Raw genomic sequence first — 18472 nt, forward strand, 5'->3', positions numbered from 1 at the left:
CTTCCGGAAATTCGATAGCAAAGGCTAAGTTGAGTTTAATTAGTTCAAGAATGTTTGTAGATTGATTTCATTGAATAAATTTTACTGAAACCCCGGGGGGAAACCATTTTCTTTTCTAAATTTTCCTGCCAGTCCTTTTATAGCTTTTTTGTTTCTTATTGTTTTCGAAGTTGAACGTTGACTGAACTACGCAACGGTAAATTTAAGCAGCACTTGCGTTGCCCGGTAAGGCGACATCCATAATTTACGTAACGCAAAAAACCCGATTTTTGGACCCCCACCCCCGATATGTGACAAAGGTTGTAGCATTGCCATAATTTTGGTTATTTATAAATTAACAATTACAAATAAAAATATTACATTGAGCAACCCCTTGTAGATTTGGCTCGCTCAATATTAAAGCTTCCTTCTTTTCGTTCTCACCTTAACAAGAGAGTGAGTGTGCATCTTTGGCTATCTCGCGCAGAGCATTTGAAAGTTTGATTAAGCTTTGGGCCCACTGTAACTCGCAAACGGGTTGGTTCGACGGTGAAGTTAAGGGGAGTAGAGACGCCCCTTTCGCAGCAATGAGAATTAGGGAGACAGAAGTTGTTAGAGATTCCAAAGAGAAGCGGTTCGGTCATACCCGTACTTCGGAGGTTGGAAATCAATACCTTGTGGATACTTTAGGGGGGTGGCTCCCGTCACCAATGAGTTCGGGTGGAGCTTTCGTAATAATTTCGTGAATTATTACGTAGTTCCGGTCACGATGATTTCTAGGACCATATTCTTATCTGAGGGAACCTTAGATTTCTCAATCACTTGTTCTTGGATCGTGAAAGAAGTTGGAGCGGTTTTTCCACGTGAAAAAGTTTCATATTAGGGAAGTACTAATAATAGATTCTTTTCCCAGAGTAATTAGTAGTTCCCAGAGTACACCCAACGCAAACGGGGAACATTTTATTACTTTGGGGCAATTTTTTATTACTTATTGTGTCTTATGACTGCGCATTATACACAATAAGTAACAACTAAAAAGTAACAAAAAATATGACGGCCACACGCTTGTATGTGTTTCTGCAGGAGAACATACAACCTCAACCTCAACCTCAAATGTCTAATTAGAAACACTTTCGTTTCGTCCCCCAGTGTTTACTTGAAATGAAAATATGTTATACTGTCTGAACAGAGTTGCCGAAGTTGCGAATATTGTTCTGGATGGGCACGAATTTTGTATTTTCAAACAGGTGCAAATGAGTTTCCATGAACCAATGAGTATGTTTTTTGGATAGCTTGCAAGAAAGCGAATGTTTTTGTTTTTCTCTAACGCAGTTTACAGATCGTGATGTCATTTGAAGACGCATTGCAAGTCTTTAAAATCATCAACGTTCGCATACTCTATGACGGGGAAAATGCTGCTTGGCAGCTCTTGTCATATTCTTTCTCTACTCCGTATGCATACAACGAGCGAACTAATACACGCTCACCGGATGAATTGGAGATTGAAGAAACTTGTAATATGTGCAACATATGCGACGGTGTGTGATTTTTTTTTGTGCTTGAGATGGAAAGGGACCAGTTTTCGACAGAACAAATCGTGCATGTGGTTGAAACGACCATTATTAGATAGTCGAACTCCCGTAACACGTGCTAAATATATGACAGTATGTGTTGTTACTTGACTGGGGAAGAATTTTATTGCCTTTTAAGTAATAAGTTTGTTACCTTTAAGGCAATTTTGCGCTATTGCTTCTAAAGTAACAAGGAAAAGTTTTGCGTGCAGAAGCGAAAAATCTTCCCAGTGATGATAATCAGCCAGTAGAACCTATTTGGCCAAACCGATTTCGTCGTGTTGTTGGGTTGTCATCCCTGGTAGTTTTCTTTAAGGTTTGATGGAATATCAAGGTCGTTTCCGGTAAGGTTGAACCGTTTCAGAGCCGGAATCTTGAAACAAATAAAACCCGCCCGAAATAAGGAGGGTCTCATTAGCTGGGCAAGAACAACAAAGGTGGGTGGTCTCTCAAAAGAGAGTGGCGCATTTAAGCCACCCGAAAATCTCCAAGTCAGGCTCCGGTCCGAACCGTCCCGTGTTACAACGTAACGCCAACATCTATCCCTCCATAAAAATTACGTAACGCTGCAGAAGGATTTCCTTAATAAAAATGCTCGTTTCTGAAGAGTCTCTCCAGAGATTTTTCGTTACGTAACGCTGAACTTACCTCCCCCCTCCCTTGTGTTACAAATCGTAACGCTCAAAGATACCCCCCCTCCCTCTATGAGCGTTACGTAATTTATGGATACTGCCTAAGCGGCATCGATAATGATAGCAGAAAAGTGCCTCATTTCTCAATTTGTTCTATCTAGGGAACCTAGAGAAATGACAAGACACTCACCGTTAAGGCAACTGTCAACATCAAAACGGATAACGGCAATGCAAAATTATACAGCTCGCCCGTTTTGATGTTGACAGTTGCCTTTAGCGAACCTATACATTAGAGAAATGACAAGACACTCACCGTCAAGGCAACTGTCAACATCAAAACGGATAACGGCAATGCAAAATGATACAACTCGTCCGTTTTGATGTTGGCAGTTGCCTTAACGGTGAGTGTCTTGTCATTTCTCTAATGTATAGGTTCGCTAGTTGCCTTAGGGCATCTTTAGCGGTGGTCTATTTTTGAAACAACTTTATACTAGATTTACACCAGCGAAACCTTAATAGAACCAGCTTATATAGACCAACTTTTCGTTCTCCGCACCGGTGTTGTATATCTTGTTATTTTAAACCACTGACATCTGTCACACTGTCAACAAATCACGAGCAACATGTCAAAAGGTCGTAAGTAACATTCACTGCATTTCGAGAAAATGAACATTGAAAATTGGGATGATGGAATCAAATCTTATTTGAAAACTTTTCATTCTTTTAATGAATATACTTTAAAAAATGAACACGAATGAGTTGCAGAATGGGTGCGCTTCGACAGAATTGAGTATTTATTAGTTTTTAGCTGTAAATTGAAGGAAAATGTTACTTACGACCTTTTATTTCTAGTCAGGCACATTCGACATAGATTATACGGTTTTTTTTGATAGCTAGGTGAACAGATACGACGTTTAAAAAAATTCCTAGATCGCAGGGAACCGTGCAGCACCGTAAACCAGCGAAGTGGAAAGCACACTTGTATAATTCAGCTGCTAAATAACATAATTTATTGTAAACTACCTTTCGAAATTTGTTTAGTATTCTTGGACACATTCAAATAATCAAAGAAAAGTAAAATATTAGGAATCAATATACGGTTTTTTATTCAGTATAATCTATAGAATCCAGATCTTTATCGAATTCATCTTTTACTTCATTTTGCTTAAACTTTCGCCCTCGCTTTGGAACAGCTAACGATTGGAGGAATGTTTTATAATATTCTTTTTGACTTATGTATGGCAAAAGACTTCTCAAATCCTCGAGTTTAGCAGTAGGTAGCGGAATGGGGCTTGTTTCTATTGGGAGCAAATTGGTTTTTACCATGCTATTGATGTCATGATCTGAGGGAATTAGTCGAACAGTTTTAAATTCCTCTGCAACATCATACTTTATGGCAACGACTCCTGGACACTTTGTACTGTAACTGAACACCATAATTTCTTTGAAACGAAGCTTCTCTCCAGTTGTGGTCATTTTTGGCAAGGTATAACGAGTTTCCAATGATTAAAGTGCTTTGAATTCCGATTGATTTAACTCTCTTACTGTAAACGGAACTGATCGACGAACAGCCGCAATAAAAATCGCCCAGTCATGTGGCGTTTCGATGTCAATAACAGTTTTTCTCTTAGCACATTTTCCTGCCTTTCAGTGCTAACATTTCGATATGGTAGCAAAACATAAATACGATGTTTTTATTTAAATTTTGGCCACCACAGCGATCGCTGTAATAATTGATTGTTTTCACACAATCAGGTACTGCCACCAAATCTAGTAATAAACAAGATCCAACTTCTTGAGAGCCACGACGTGCTTTGGTTTCATCCCAAAGAAAGCACGTTGCAGAGTTCACTCCACAATGTGTCTCAAACATCGTTAGGTTAAGTGTGTACAATTGTCTGGCATAAAATGCTTGGCCACACGTCAAACTAGGTGTCGGCAGCTGCTTTTGCAGATCGAATGATACTGTTTTCACGTCATCTCCTATCTTAGATAACGCAATATTTTTTTTTCTCATCATATACACGCTTTGCGGCAGTCTGATGTTGCTCGTATATTTTTCTTGCGTTACTTTTTTCCTGTTCGTTACTTGCTGTTTTTGTAAGCATCGTTAGACGATCACATTCTCCACAGGTGTCGACTTTAGGAGTCCTAAACCCTAAATTCATCGTTTTGAATATCAAGCGATATGTGTTATAAGAAACAGTATTTAGGCAAAAATCCGCACACTTTCCCACATACATCTCGTACATGATTTGAACGTTTAGGTCATTAGAAAGATATAGCCGATTGGAGCGCTCACGAGAATAATGACTTGAATAAGCTAAAAAAGAGCGAATGTGGTTTTTGATAAAGTTAACATGGTCCTCATGAATCGGAATTCTGTTTCGGTTGTTCACTCGTTGGTCATCGCTTGCAATCATTTGACAGGAAGTTTTACGTGCCAGACCACGTATTTTTCGATCGCCAATATCAAACGTTGCAACGAACATAGATTTGCAAACTTTGACGGTTCCATTAACTGCTGGCAACGAATAAGTACGGCTGTATCTGCGCCGAGAGTTGATGACCTGTGAATAAGATTGAGCCTTAGTAGTCTCAAAACATTAAATACAAAATATTCAACTATTCATACCTTGGATCTCTTTGTTTCAGTAACCGTTATGTGGTTCGCCAAAAATTGGTTCTGTCCAGAGAGTTTTAATCGAAGTAAATGTTTTAAAAGAAGGTTACGGGTTTCGACATTATATTTTTCGCTGCATTTCAGTCGACATCTACAAGCCGGTCGTATGCGTCTTTCTGGTACAACAGTACCATCTTTGCGGGTGTATTCCATTCTCTTTTCCTTTCTGTCCCTGTTCGTCACTTTAGGATTGCCAGTGCGGGTCTTAAGTACAGTCGCTTCCTTGTCTAGATCATCCAAGTAATGAGCACTAATGTTTGCTTCTTCATCATCACTAATCTTATATGGCTCAAAATATTCAAAAATAGAAAAATCGTTTAATAATATAGTATCACCATCTTCAACGCTATCATCATCAATCATTCCTTCATCAGAATGTATATTGTCAGCCTTTTCCCTTGTTACAGGAGCTGTTTGTTTCATACACAAATCTATGGGTTCATCGCAACCACATTTATCGTCCTTGGGCTCGAGTTCTAAGTTGTTTCCATCCACTAGGAGGCTTGCAGAAAAATCCAACGTACTGGCAAATGACAAATCTATAGTTTCATTGCGGATGGGAGTCGATGTTACAACCTTCTTTTTTTTTTAATCGGCTCTTCATGGCCAGATAGATAATTGCAATTTTCACAACAGTTCATCGGACGATCGCAGTTTGTGCTATTTAAAATTTGTTGTGGAGGTGCTCGATCTAAAAAATTACCAATGATTAGAATAAGTAGACAAGCTGAAAAATGAATACTACCTGCCAACGAACGTTTTTTATTACTTAAAGAAGACAGCGCGGAACAAATATCTTTACCGTTAGCGGTGTTTACAGTATACGTTTGAGTTTCGCTGATACGCAGCTGGGAACAATTGGATAAACGTAAAGGTAGGCTGGGTGACGAAAGGTTTTCCGAATGACTCGAAAGTGATTTAGTCGACTCAAAGTCTGTTGCCACTTCCTCATAACAAGCTACAGTAGGTACCTTCTCCAAAACGGGAAATTGTGTGCTTGAACCAAAAAGATTCAGAAGCGCATCAGCAGCAGCTAGAAAATAATCATAACTTACCACTAAAATATTAGTCATTCATACAGTAAATCCTTACCCAGCAATGCTTCAAATCGGGCAAATTCCATTTTTCTAGCCTATTTGTTTCACGCGCTAACTTATTTCAACTGCAAAAAACTTCGTTTTACGTAAAACACCAAATGACGCAAGAGAAAATATGGTTGCTATGATCGACAAATGCACATTCGACCTACGAAAATCAAAAGGTCGTAAGAAACAAAAGTGTTTGTTTACGAAATAAATACTAATTCGTCGTTTTGAAAATTTGCCAAATAGGTGCTTTAAGTAAAATTAAACGCTGTGACAGCATTTTTAGTGCATAGTAAAGGAAAAATAACGTTGTTTGGTATATTTATCGCGATTTGTTTACATTTGTTACTTACGACCTTTAGACATGTTGCTCGTGAAATGCTATCAGTTTATGAGACTTGTTGTAATAAAAAGCACTCAATATATAACAAACGGAAATTCGATAATTTTTACACCCATTAAACGATTACTTTGACAAGACACTTTATATTTACAAGACTTTATATATTTGACGGTTTGACCCGAGCGTCAGTGACATTTCTCAGGATGGATTGGTATGATCGAAAAATTTCTGCTACAAGTAGGGCTTCGGTGGATAGCGAAAAATATTTGATCGCGTAGATTTCATCTTCCGTTTTCGTCTCATCAATCTTTCAGAATCTTGCAGTTCTTCAAACTTGGGTTCGGTTTTGAGGATATTGAAACAAGCCTGCATTTTGAACGTTGTCAGTTCAGTATCTTCGAGGAACATTTTGCTGGCCTCTTGAGGTCTCATCTAGTGCCACTACAATTAAGACGATTAACGAATAGCCAACATATTTGTCATCCTGGTGCCTGATGGCTGAAAACCAAGTAGTTGAACCCACGGTTATGGTCTTCTAGAATTCCCCTAGTCGGTTCCCTTGAAGCCAAAAACGACAAACCTGTTCATTCCTCTTCAGAAAAGCCACAATTGAATTGTGAATTGTCATGAAAAAACTTTGTTTTGTTTATTCCCCAACACTCGCAAAACGCTTATATGGAAATTGTTGAAAATGAGGTATTCGATTAAAATATGACATTTTACCCACCTATTGGTAGCGTCCAAAGGTTCTGGAACAATCTATTTCTTGTTCCAAAAAGTGACAAAAATAGACCAAAACGTACAGTCCCTCTAAAATTATGGGTCAGTCAACGTGTTGTTTGAATGTTCAAAAATGGATATAAAATCGGAAAAGTTATCAACTACGAATGTTTTACTATCTATCTCTGTGTTCTGATGTGTACTTTTGATCAACAATTAGTTTCACTGCAGTTGATGCGTGTAAATAGGTTGGGAAGAAAAATATCACTTACACTTAACAAGAGACACAATTATGGGTCACTTTTGGCATTCAAAATCATTTAATCTATAAAATCGTCAAAATACAAAACGTAAGTTATTTGATTGTAAAAGCTTAGTAATAAGTTATTTTATTCATTCTTGATGAATTATCATGTAAAAGTAATAAAATTAGCCAAAATATAGACTGACCCACAATTGTGCACCGCAAAATGTAACATTACTACAATTATGGGTCACTTCACTTATTGCTTCGAGCAGAATTATAGTTTTAGTGACATTTTCAACTTTAAATCATTTTAATCGTATAATTGAAGTTACAAGTGAGTTATAAAAAATACCACTGCTAAAAGTGACCCATAATTGTAGCTTACCCATAACTGTGGAGGCACTGTAGTTTCAATATTTTTTCAATTTAGATCTGGTATAAAACAAAATTACACCACCGGTGCAGCAGTGAATTTGAGTTTGTTCCAAAAAAAAAATAGAACAAAACAACGATTTGGACCACTGCTGAAGATGCCCTTACGATTCCCAGTTAAAAAAGAAACAAACGTCAACGATCAAAACGAACGGGGGCCACGTAAATTGAGAACATCAAAAGATGATGCTGCTCTTTGTTGGTTTCGCGGTTAACTTTCTAGTTTGGCCTTCTAGTTTGGAATCTAATAGGGTCAGAATTCATGAAACGGATCACTAAGAATCGCGATGTCTAATTTTTTCAAATAAGTATTAAAAACTTGAAGAGTTTCACTCGGGAAGTTGATTTTCCAATTTTCATTGAATTTGAGTAAGTTTACAAGTTGTCATTGTCATTTGAAATTTAGGTCAAAATTGTTTTTAAACAGACATAGCTTTAAAAATATTGCATCGAATTTGATGAAATTTTCACAGTAGATGCAGCCTAAGTTGTAGTTTACGAAAATAATTTTTTAGGAGAAAAAAAAATTTCAATAGTAACTAATTAAAACAATATGTTGAAAATCTATGTTCTGGGGCACTGAAAAATCTAAAAAAATCACAAGTATTTTTGACGAAATTTCAAAACCGCCCTGAAAATTTCACGGTGGTGATATTTTTTGATCAAAAGATATGGGCCTTCAAAGTTGGTGCCAAGCGCATTTTCAAGCGAGAAGCGAGTGAGCAGTACTACTATTGACAATCCCAGTTTCAGTTATATGCAAAAATTCTGTAAGGTTTGTAAAACTAGTTTAATAGAAATGATTTTTAGTCGCAAAATAGTCAAAATATGCTTAGTCTGTTACCCAAGTTAATGATGAAGACAGTATATTTTATGCCCCTTACAACTCGCAAGCCTACCTACACATTTTACTATAAAATAATGCAAAATTTAGTTAGGGGACAACCGTACAGAACGCATCAGCGGGTTAAGATCGCCCGTGCTATTACTTTTAGCCATTATGGTGCACTTTTTGGTATGAGAACTGAAGAAAACTTGGTTTAGGAGCATTTCTCGCTTGAAGAACGCGTTGCGGCACTAACTTTGAAGGCCCATATCTTTTGATCAAAAAATATCACCACCGCGAAATTTTCAGGGCAGTTTCGAAATTTCGTCAAAAATACTTGTGATTTTTTTCAGATTTTTCAGTGCCCCAGAACATAGATTTTCAACATATTGTTTTAAATAGTTACTATTGAGAAAAATATTTTTTTCTTCAAAAAAAATATTTTCGTAAACTACAACTCAGGATGCATCTGCTGTGAAAATTTCATCAAATTCGATGCAATAATTTTAAAGCTTTGTCTATTTAAAAACAATTTTGACCTAAATTTCAAATGACAATAACAACTTGTAAACTTACTCAAATTCAATAAAAATTGGAAAATCAACTTCTCGAGTGAAACTCTTGAAGTTTTTAATACTTATTTGAAATAATTAGACATCGCGATTTTTAGTGATCCGTTTCACGAATTCTGACCCAATAGCAACACGAATAGAACTTTCTGACTGGCAATCAACTTGAAAATTCAAGAAAGAAGAAGAAGAAGAATTAAGAAATTGTCGCGAAGCAGCATTACCCTGTTGTTCATCGATATCCCCCTCGATGTTTATCTACGTTTAAAATGACATCCCAGTTAGCGAGCCGATTTCGATAACTGGGAAGTGCTGTTCGCCCAGTTATCGTATTAACAAATTCCTGACAGCTCAAAAACTCATTTTCCTTTTTGAAAGCTTATAATGCAAGCTTAATTTGAGGATTTTTCGAGGATTATCCGAAAAACGGTACAAAATGGTCAAAAGACGGGACGGCTGAAAATGGTCGAAAAAATGTTACTGTCCCGTTCAAAACGGTACATCTGGGCTGCCTAAAAATGGCGAAATACCCTCAAAACGATTATGTTCGGAGCCATATCAAGAGCACACTTACATTTAATCACCGAATTCGTTTTTTAATTCACCGACTTTGCAACAGCTGAGCGCTCGGTAAAACGTTCGGTAATATAAACCACTACCGACCGATCAGTAATTAAATTGTTGTTGCTTTCTGTCATTACTACCGACCTAATTTGTGAAAACAGCGAATGCGGTTATTGCCAAAACCACCGATCAAATCTGTAAGTTGTGTAAGACAGTACCGAAAGATCTGTGATGTGTGTTATTTGTTTACCTTCAATTATTAAAGAAAACCAGAAGTATGATGAAACGTAAATTTATATTAATATTTTTATTCAAATATTATTAAAAAATTTTAGCTATTGAAAACTAAAAAAAAATAAAAACCGACGTTCGCCGCACCGAATTTGTACGAGTGAAAATCAATTCAACGTTTTTTACTGCTGTGGACTGTGCATGAACTTCATGTCAGTTGTGCTCATAGTTTCAAAGCCGAGGATCTTCCGGATGTGTCCATTAACAACAGATGCTCGGAGGTAGAAGCAAATAATGTGATGGTTTGATGCTTAAAATATTTACAAATTTTATCATCATATACTTACGTAAATTTGTTATATGCGATCATATTCTTGCTAAAGTTATTGGAAAACGTCCTCCATTTTCTTTTTTTGCAGGAACTTCAATGTTCAAACGGAACCGAGATCTCAAACTTACCGATCGAAATTGTAATAATAATTACCGAACTTTTATTATACGATTGAGTGTGAGGCTTTCGGAAAGATGGCAAAAAGTTGCAGATTAGGTGCGATTTTGACATTCAAGATGGTAACTTTCGGTTTGGAAAACAACCAAAGATGACTAACACCCTACTCAATATGAGTATTTCTGCAATCGGGTTGATGGGAAAATCGACGCCATTTCGGTTCATTTAAGGGCCACCAAATCATTTGCAGAGTTTTCTTTTAGTATTAGATACAGTTTGTTGACATAAATATAAAGCTTGTTTCAAACTTATCACTTGCGATCACTCTCGAATGCAGAGAAACATTTACGATAACAAGCAGACAGAAATTTTCGGAAAACAATTGTTACCGATAGTGTGTTAGAGCTTTCGTTCCCGTAATATTTCTGCCGCCCAATATCGACAGAAGAGATCTCGTTAAGTATCCTTATAATCCATTTGATGTTCAACATTGAATTTTTGAGGACCAACCCATAAAAAGCGGACTTCGAGCTTCGGGAGTTTATGTTTGCTTGCCTTGTTATTCAGCCTGACTTTGATCAGGTTTAGAATCTTAAACTAACAGAAAATACCCAAAAAAAATTAGATGGAATTCTTTTTTTTTTTTTATACCCGCATAATTAATTGCTTGAATTAATTTCTGATCACTTCATCAAATAATAAGGTTATTCGGTTCAACTGTGAAGCTAAACTGGAAATCTTCAAGAAAAGATATTTATTTCGACTGAATCATTAAAGAAAACTTATTTCCTTAGCAATTTTTGGCCTATCCTTTAACACGCTTTTTTACAGATCGATACTAGTCTTTGAGGTGGAAATGGGAATCAATATTTCTAAAAGTCATTAAGTTCATTGATCTTTGACATTGTTTTGCGGATTATTACCTAGTTCTACTCCTATTTTCCAGTTTATTACAAAATACTGTTGCCTGCGTACCTAAAAATTACGCATAGGTTATGCAAGTTTCATATTACATTTATTGTTATGTTACGTTAACAGTTTTATATAATATATCGTTTCAACATTACAGTGTTGCGCTGTTATAACCAAGTTGTGCAATGTTATAGTAACCTGTATGTTGCTGTTACGTAACGAATAATAGTTTTGAAAAGAGTGGAAAACAGGAACGTCACTGCAACTATTAGTAGGGAAATGTAAAATACACAACCAACTCGGGCTGCGATTTATTCGTCAATTTGTGTGGAATGCCTCGACTTTAAAAACTTCGCTCTTCTGTGGGCTTATGTGCAGTTATACAACATCCATTATATTTGTCGACTTTTTGTAATGACACAAATGTGTAGGACAACGTAGCGAACAATGTTATGTACGAATATCAGATCCTACTTGTGACTATTAGTAGATTTTCTTTTATTATTCTCTACTACTAAGCACGTAATTTCCTTCTTTCTAAGCACAAAAAAACTACTAGAATTGGAAACACGCTTTCCACTACCCTTGCAGGTGAAATTGGGGGCAATGAAGTTACTTTTGCTTCAGAAACACCACAGTAGCAGTTAACAAATGACAAATTGAACAACGTGTACATAGTAGAGTTCAAAATTTATAGGTACCTAAGTGAACGAGCTGCGGACTGTTAGCATAGAGAAAAGACTACCATATTAGAGTATACTAGATTTTATGCATGAATGTGTACAAAATGTCTGTTACATAATAATCGTCCGGTTAAATCGGTGGAAACAGTTAAAAAAATGGTTTATGTTCGCGATTTGGTGTCTACTCTCTGTGCTTGTTCGGCAGAAGCTTACATACAAAAAAAAAACTACAAATACCTGTCTGCTTCTGACGAAGACGATATTACAGTATTGTCGAAGATACTATCTGATAAACAATGAAATTCTAAAATAGCTGTGTAAGGTAAAGCAGTATTACTAATAATGACCTAGGAATTCAGTTTTTAGTTGGCGAACACACACACAAGACGAAAAAACCCACTGTAAAAAAAACACAAGGAAGAAGAAAGAAATAGTTTCAAACTTATATGATTTGCCAAACTAATGGGAAACATAACTCGCTCTCTTAGGTTTAAAGCAGATAACAGTTAAGAAGTCCGTCATTCTCAATAATTTGCTTTGTCAATATAGTCATCGTTCAGTTCCTTATTATATACAAACGACGAGGACACGAGCATCAGCCGATCGCCTCCAGATAGTAGTTTCAGGCCTAAAACACTGATTTTATATAATGAACGTTCAAAGAATAGGTATTCAACGTGCAAAGATATTATATATTATTACTAAAAACTCTGTGGAAATAATTTCAATGTCATTGAGCTGTATGTGTGATCGAATTGGATGAATGTTGTTAACTGTCGGTGGTTTAAATGTGATCAAAATGAAAACTAGACAAACAAACAAAAAAAAACAACATACACTAGAATATGTACGGCTTTTACTAGCTCGGTAGCCAATTTTAGTTGCATTCTTCAACTTTTTACTCAGAAAGTTAGAATAGCTTTTGAACAACCAACACGTACACACTTTCGGACCAAACGGGGCACTTTTAGAAGATAAAATACACACACTTGAACAGATAGGATATTCCGAACAGCAATTTTATTTTAACGTTGGTATTTTTCTTCCATCTAGCTGTAGCAATCATTTCAAAACAGCAAACCAGTCGATAAAACAAGCATGTAAAAATAAAGATCTAGTAGTAAAATTTTGGATTCCTTTTCAAAACATTTGGTAAAAAAATGAATATTTGGCTTTAATCCCAAACATGATGATAGCAAACTAGAGCTGTTTTAGTGAGTAGTCAGATCGATAAATTGTCCATCAATTAGCTACACACTTAACGCTGAAATGGCGAAACGACGTAGCATAAATCTAAAGTTTAGATCCATAATTAACTAATTAACTATACAAAAGATAATTATGCCATTATCAACTAGCGATAAAACTACATGACGCATGCAGGTATTCGAAATATGCGCTTAATCCTAACATTCTACTCACACTTGCACGTCGATATATAATGCAAAAAACAACGCTGTGTAGAGGCAAAAACACTGTTCATTCAAAAATTTACTACATTTATAGGAACGAAAAAAGCCGATATGTGATTGCAAATTCAAGTCTAAGATCATTTAATGTATAATTTGCAGCTACGATTCTAGAAAAATTAAAATAATGAAAAAACTGACAACTGTACGCCGTATGATCACTGTCTCATTTGTTAATGGAATTGTCTAATAAAATTGAATATCAAGAAAGTTGCGCAATTTATAGAAAACTTGTATTACTTGATTTCGAACAATAATATCACCAAATAGTCATCGACTGGGGTTTTTTTCAGCGACGATAACCGAACAGCGTGGAGACAGACTTTCGTCGGCAAATTTTACCAAATCCACAGTAACATTTCGTCCGGCTCGAGTTGCCTTCGTTTTGATATAACAGATGCGATCCAGTAGAATCAGATTTTCACAGACTGACTAAAAGAGATCGAAATTCAACTTGCAATATTTACCTCTGACTAATAAAAACAACCTGCAGGCAAGTTTGGAAACAAGTCAAATATTCTGCCAATCGATCTCCCCTCGGGTATTTAGCAGCGAGTTTGTTGTATCGTTCTATGTGCTTCGTCGTCCACGGTATACTAGTTGTAGCATCTGACTCGTGGAAAAGCGAAAATTTTCTAAGCAAATCTTTCTCGTCCGCATTTAGTTTGTTAACTTTAACAAACTCGCCAACATCCAGAATAGCTTCCGCTAGACTCCGTTCGAACATCGACTTTCCGTGCAGCTCATGCTGCTCTTGGCTCATTGTTTGCCACCTGGCGGACGTTTGTTGGCAGCCTAGTCTTAGGAAAGGTCTACCGATAAAACTGCAGCTACTTTTACTCAGAATTTCCCGCAACTGGTCACTAACAGGAAAATTATGGAAAATTGTACAATCATCATTGGCAGGTTTCAATTTATGATAGCAGCAAGGCATTATAACAATCTTTGTAACTGATTCCTCAGATAGAAACATATTGATGGCTGCTATCGAAAGATCTGCACACGCATGAAGTCCGACAATGGCAAGATTTGGTTCTGTTTTGTGCTTAAATGTGGCAGTAACAGTAGTTCGCAAATACTCGAGCGAATTTCGTTCAATAAAATGTTGGTGAAATTGAACAAAGTTATAAGACCCCGGAAAGAGAATTGATTGACGTCTTTGACTTTCCGCAACACGATAACTGTCTCCCTCAATGCCAAGCACAGTAAAATTATGTCTCGAGAATAAGTTCTGGCTGAAATAGCCCTGAAAACAAAATTTTAAAAAATTAAATTTTCAAATGCAAACGGAAATACCCACTAAGCCGGATCCAAAATCTAGCAGGAATTCATTTTGATCACATATTTTTCCAACTACTGAGGTGAGATTTTCAATTTCATACATTTTCTTGCGACTAACTCCTTTGATTCGCGGTTCTTTTGCGGTGTACGCCTCAAGCCGGTCATAATTCACAGTCAATCTTCTCAGAGTGTCAAGAAACGAACAAAACTCTTCGCTCCAGCTTTCGTTAACGTAACCCAGCGGTATTTGATTGAGCTCCTCAACTGTTACCGAGTCCAGGTCACTGATCCACAGCTTTGGAATGCTCTCCAAAATACCAGCCTGCACGAACTTCGTATTGGCGGTTTCGAAAATCCATTTGTTCTGTGTTAAAAATAGCGCGCACTGTTCAAAGTATTCAACGAAATCGAATTTTTCGCCAAAGACTAAACTCATTTGAATACGCTATCGGAAATAAAAACGATATTTCGCTCAAATTCGTTTGGATTTCCTGTGTTTTACGTTCTAGTGCTTTGTTTATAAACATTGAATATTACGAAAGCACAACAAACGGTAGTCCGATGTACACCGACAAAAAAAGGTTATTAATTTTTGTAAAAACCTCGGGTGATTTCATCCACCAGGAAATGGCTTGTGCGGATTAGCCCACCAAGAAACGTACCCGAAAAAATCGTGAAATATTTCATTTTGGTGGGTAGCTGGCAACGGAATATAGAAAGGTACGGAGATGGTTTGAGTCTCAGGTTTAAAGGACCAAAAGTTCAAAAACAATGTCTAAAAATCCATGTACGGTATATTTTTTTCAGAAATTTGACTCAAGTCATGATAGTTTTTGGTTGAAAAAGCCTTCCTGTGCCAATAAATAATGTTAAATACAGCTTTAAATGGCATTTGCTTGTTTTAGGAGATCTACGTCTTAATCCGAAAGCACGTGGTTTTTGTCTGTTTTTCGCTTCTAATACAGACAAGTGTCTTTTTCTTTCTCACCCTTATATACCTCATTGGGTAACTGATTTTGGTGGTTTAAATTAAAGATGGTCGGGTTTCGGGTTCCCGTCGGGCTCGGGTCGTGTTCGGGTTTGAAATTTTTTGAAAGTGTCGGGTTCGGGTTTCATAGTTTCGGGTTCGGGTCGGGTTCAGGATTCACAAAAATAAAATTTTCGGGTGCGGGTTTGATCGAAAAAAAATTTACGGTTCGGGTCGGGTTCGGGTTTCAATCGAAAACAAAAATTCGGGTACGGGTCAGGTACGAGTATGAAAAAATCCAAACCGGACCATGAAAATAGAACCCAGTAACTATCACATCATAATTCCTGTTACCCTTCATTTTGATTTTGACTAATCTTTTGTCGTGAGATTACTAGGTGTTTTTAATTGCTAATAGTTTACACGGATTTTAACATTGGCGTCACTTCCACATGTATAAAATAATGTTTATTTTATAAACCCAAATTTCAGTCAGCAAATTTTCAATCACAGTAACGGAGTGAAAAACATAGAAATGTTGCATCTTAGCATAGCAACTTTAATAAACAGTTTTGTTAATTTTGATCCGCGCATGCGCACGACGAAATTTAAATAACAAAACGCCCATTGTTTGTTGAAGTTGCTATGCTACGTTACGATGTTGTTATATTTTCTACTACGTTACTGCGATTAAAAATTCCCTGACCTACAGAAAACGTCAAAATGGGCTGCGTGCACTGTCCGCCATTACCGCTCGTGGAAAGCTGGATAGGGTTCCAATTTCAATACAGGGATCCAAACCTAAAACATCGAGTGAGTCACGAAAATTGTCCACTTTCAAACGTTTTAAACTCAGTCAGTTTCCAAGAGATTTCCGTTGTTTTTACAGCAATCGATTGGAAAAACATCTAAGCACCAGCGGTGGGCACCATTCCGCTAATTCGCTAATCGTTATTAGCGACGCTAAAATTCAGTTAGCGGTTTAGCGATTTCGCTAATTTTTGAGCTGGTTAGCGAAACTGTTAGCGTCGCTAAAATTTTGGCCTTCGAAACGCTAATCGCTAATTCGCTAAATTTTGTAGAGAAGCGACAATAGAAATATTTAGAAAAACTGTGAATTGCTGATGGCGTAGGGGGATTAGGGGAATAATGAGCACACGGGACGAAATGGGCACCCCTCTTTTATGCGAAACTACGTATTTTTAATACAATATGGTATGTGCAACTCTTCCGTAGTTACTACATTATCTATTTATGTAGAACAAAAGTGATTTGTCTGTTTAAAATATGGAAAAATATTGAAAAAATCAACTTGGTTCCCGGATGTTGGAAAATTTATTATTATTGCGCACTACAAAAAAAGCTTCTACGGTCGTTAAAATGACTCAATCAAGTATGTAAACACATCAATATGACGTATGCGTCGTACCCCGAATTTCACCGTCATTGAAGTTTTGATTTTAAGCTATAATTAGTGTTAAAATCTCATGTTAACTTTAACTGAGATGCGAAATGGTCACCTTTAGGTGGGGTGAAATGAGCACACCTTGTCACATGAACTTACCTGACATTCATCTCAGTAGACTTGTGAGTTTGTCTGTTTCCATAGTCAGTGTTTGCTTACAGTGATGGTGCGAACATATATTAGAAAATTTTTGAGACCGAATCGGTCAGAAAAAGGGACTGCAGGCAGAACTGGCCACCATAAGGCGCGACGGGACATTCACGAAACAAGCCGCCAAGTATCATGGCATCTCGCGACGAACGTTGGCATATTAGTTGTACTTCTACACAGTTTCAAGATATTTTCTATAAGAGTGCTCATTATACCCCGTGGGTGCTCATTATGCCCCAGTGGGGTGCTCATTGTGCCCCACACATCGACTGATTGCTAGTTTTTGATGCATGAATCTAATTTGTGTTTTTCACCATTATACGATAAACTTTTCAATTTGTGAATAGTGTACCTTCTGATTATAGATAGTTAATTCAAGTTTTGCACTGAAGACAGCTTAAAATTTTTGTCGTTTTACCTGCTTAAATCAGCAACCAAGTTAGGGTGCTCATTATGCCCCTATTCCCCCTACGTAAATTGCTTCGAAAGATGAACATACTTTACTGCCAAAGTTACTTTTGTCAGTCTTTTTACCCTAGAATGGAGTTCCGGTTATCGCACAAGCCACAGGAGCATTTTGAAGAACAAGCTCAAGGTCTAGATTGAATTTTCGGCAAACCAAGAACTTTTGTAAATTGCAATGCGCTTGAAGTTATGACAACTTTGGTTCTACTTTTTCGATTCAGATAATAATTGAATTTTTATGAAAACATTCCTAAGAGTATCTTTTTTAATGCAAGCTAAATAACTTTTGTTATTCTTGTTTTTACAAAATCAAGTATGAATACCGTTTCGTGAACCTCTCATTGTAAATAGCTTAAAAAGGTAATTGTTTTCGTTTGTTTTACCAAAAAAGATAAAAGTGGTCCAAATCTTACAAAACACGAGCAATAAATATAGCGATAAGACCATTTACTTATTAAAAAGATAGCGACTAGCGATTAGCGAAAGTTCCGCTAATGTGGGTTTAGCGTTTAGCGTTTAGCGATTACCGAGCTAAATTTACCGGTTAGCGGCTTAGCGATTAGCGTCGCTAAATTTTCGGTTAGCGGTGCCCACCACTGCTAAGCACCCATCCAAATTGCAGAAAATTGTAATCTGATTGTTCGAACTATTTTACTATTGAAAATTGTCAAGCCTTGTCGAAACGCAATTGTCAACCTCTGATAGGTCACTTAATGCTTGTTTTCCTAACATGGTCGGCAGAATATACCT

General features: G+C 36.8%; 1 protein-coding gene and 1 long non-coding RNA gene across 3 annotated transcripts; one reads left to right on the forward strand and one right to left on the reverse strand.

Annotated features, from left to right (window-relative positions):
• Nucleotides 1-2524: 2524 nt before the first annotated feature.
• Nucleotides 2525-13624, forward strand: LOC129726163 (uncharacterized). The gene is made up of 2 exons (XR_008728258.1): nt 2525-9926; nt 9987-13624. It is a non-coding gene; the product is annotated as an uncharacterized LOC129726163 (long non-coding RNA).
• LOC129726162 (methyltransferase-like protein 25B) lies at nt 13606-15229 on the reverse strand. 2 transcript variants are annotated; one of them, XM_055682859.1, is made up of 3 exons: nt 14695-15229; nt 13882-14640; nt 13606-13822 (listed from the first exon to the last, which is right to left on the reverse strand). In XM_055682859.1, exons 1-3 carry the CDS (start codon nt 15109-15111, stop codon nt 13808-13810), a joined length of 1191 nt encoding a protein of 396 aa, XP_055538834.1. In that variant the 5' UTR covers nt 15112-15229; the 3' UTR covers nt 13606-13807. The 2 variants fall into 2 exon arrangements, with proteins under 2 accessions (XP_055538834.1, XP_055538833.1); XM_055682858.1 differs by having other exon boundaries at nt 13606-13826; nt 14695-15228.
• Nucleotides 15230-18472: the final 3243 nt, after the last annotated feature.

Source organism: Wyeomyia smithii, chromosome 2, assembly GCF_029784165.1.
Source record: "Wyeomyia smithii strain HCP4-BCI-WySm-NY-G18 chromosome 2, ASM2978416v1, whole genome shotgun sequence".
Classification (NCBI taxonomy): Eukaryota; Metazoa; Arthropoda; class Insecta; order Diptera; family Culicidae; genus Wyeomyia; species Wyeomyia smithii.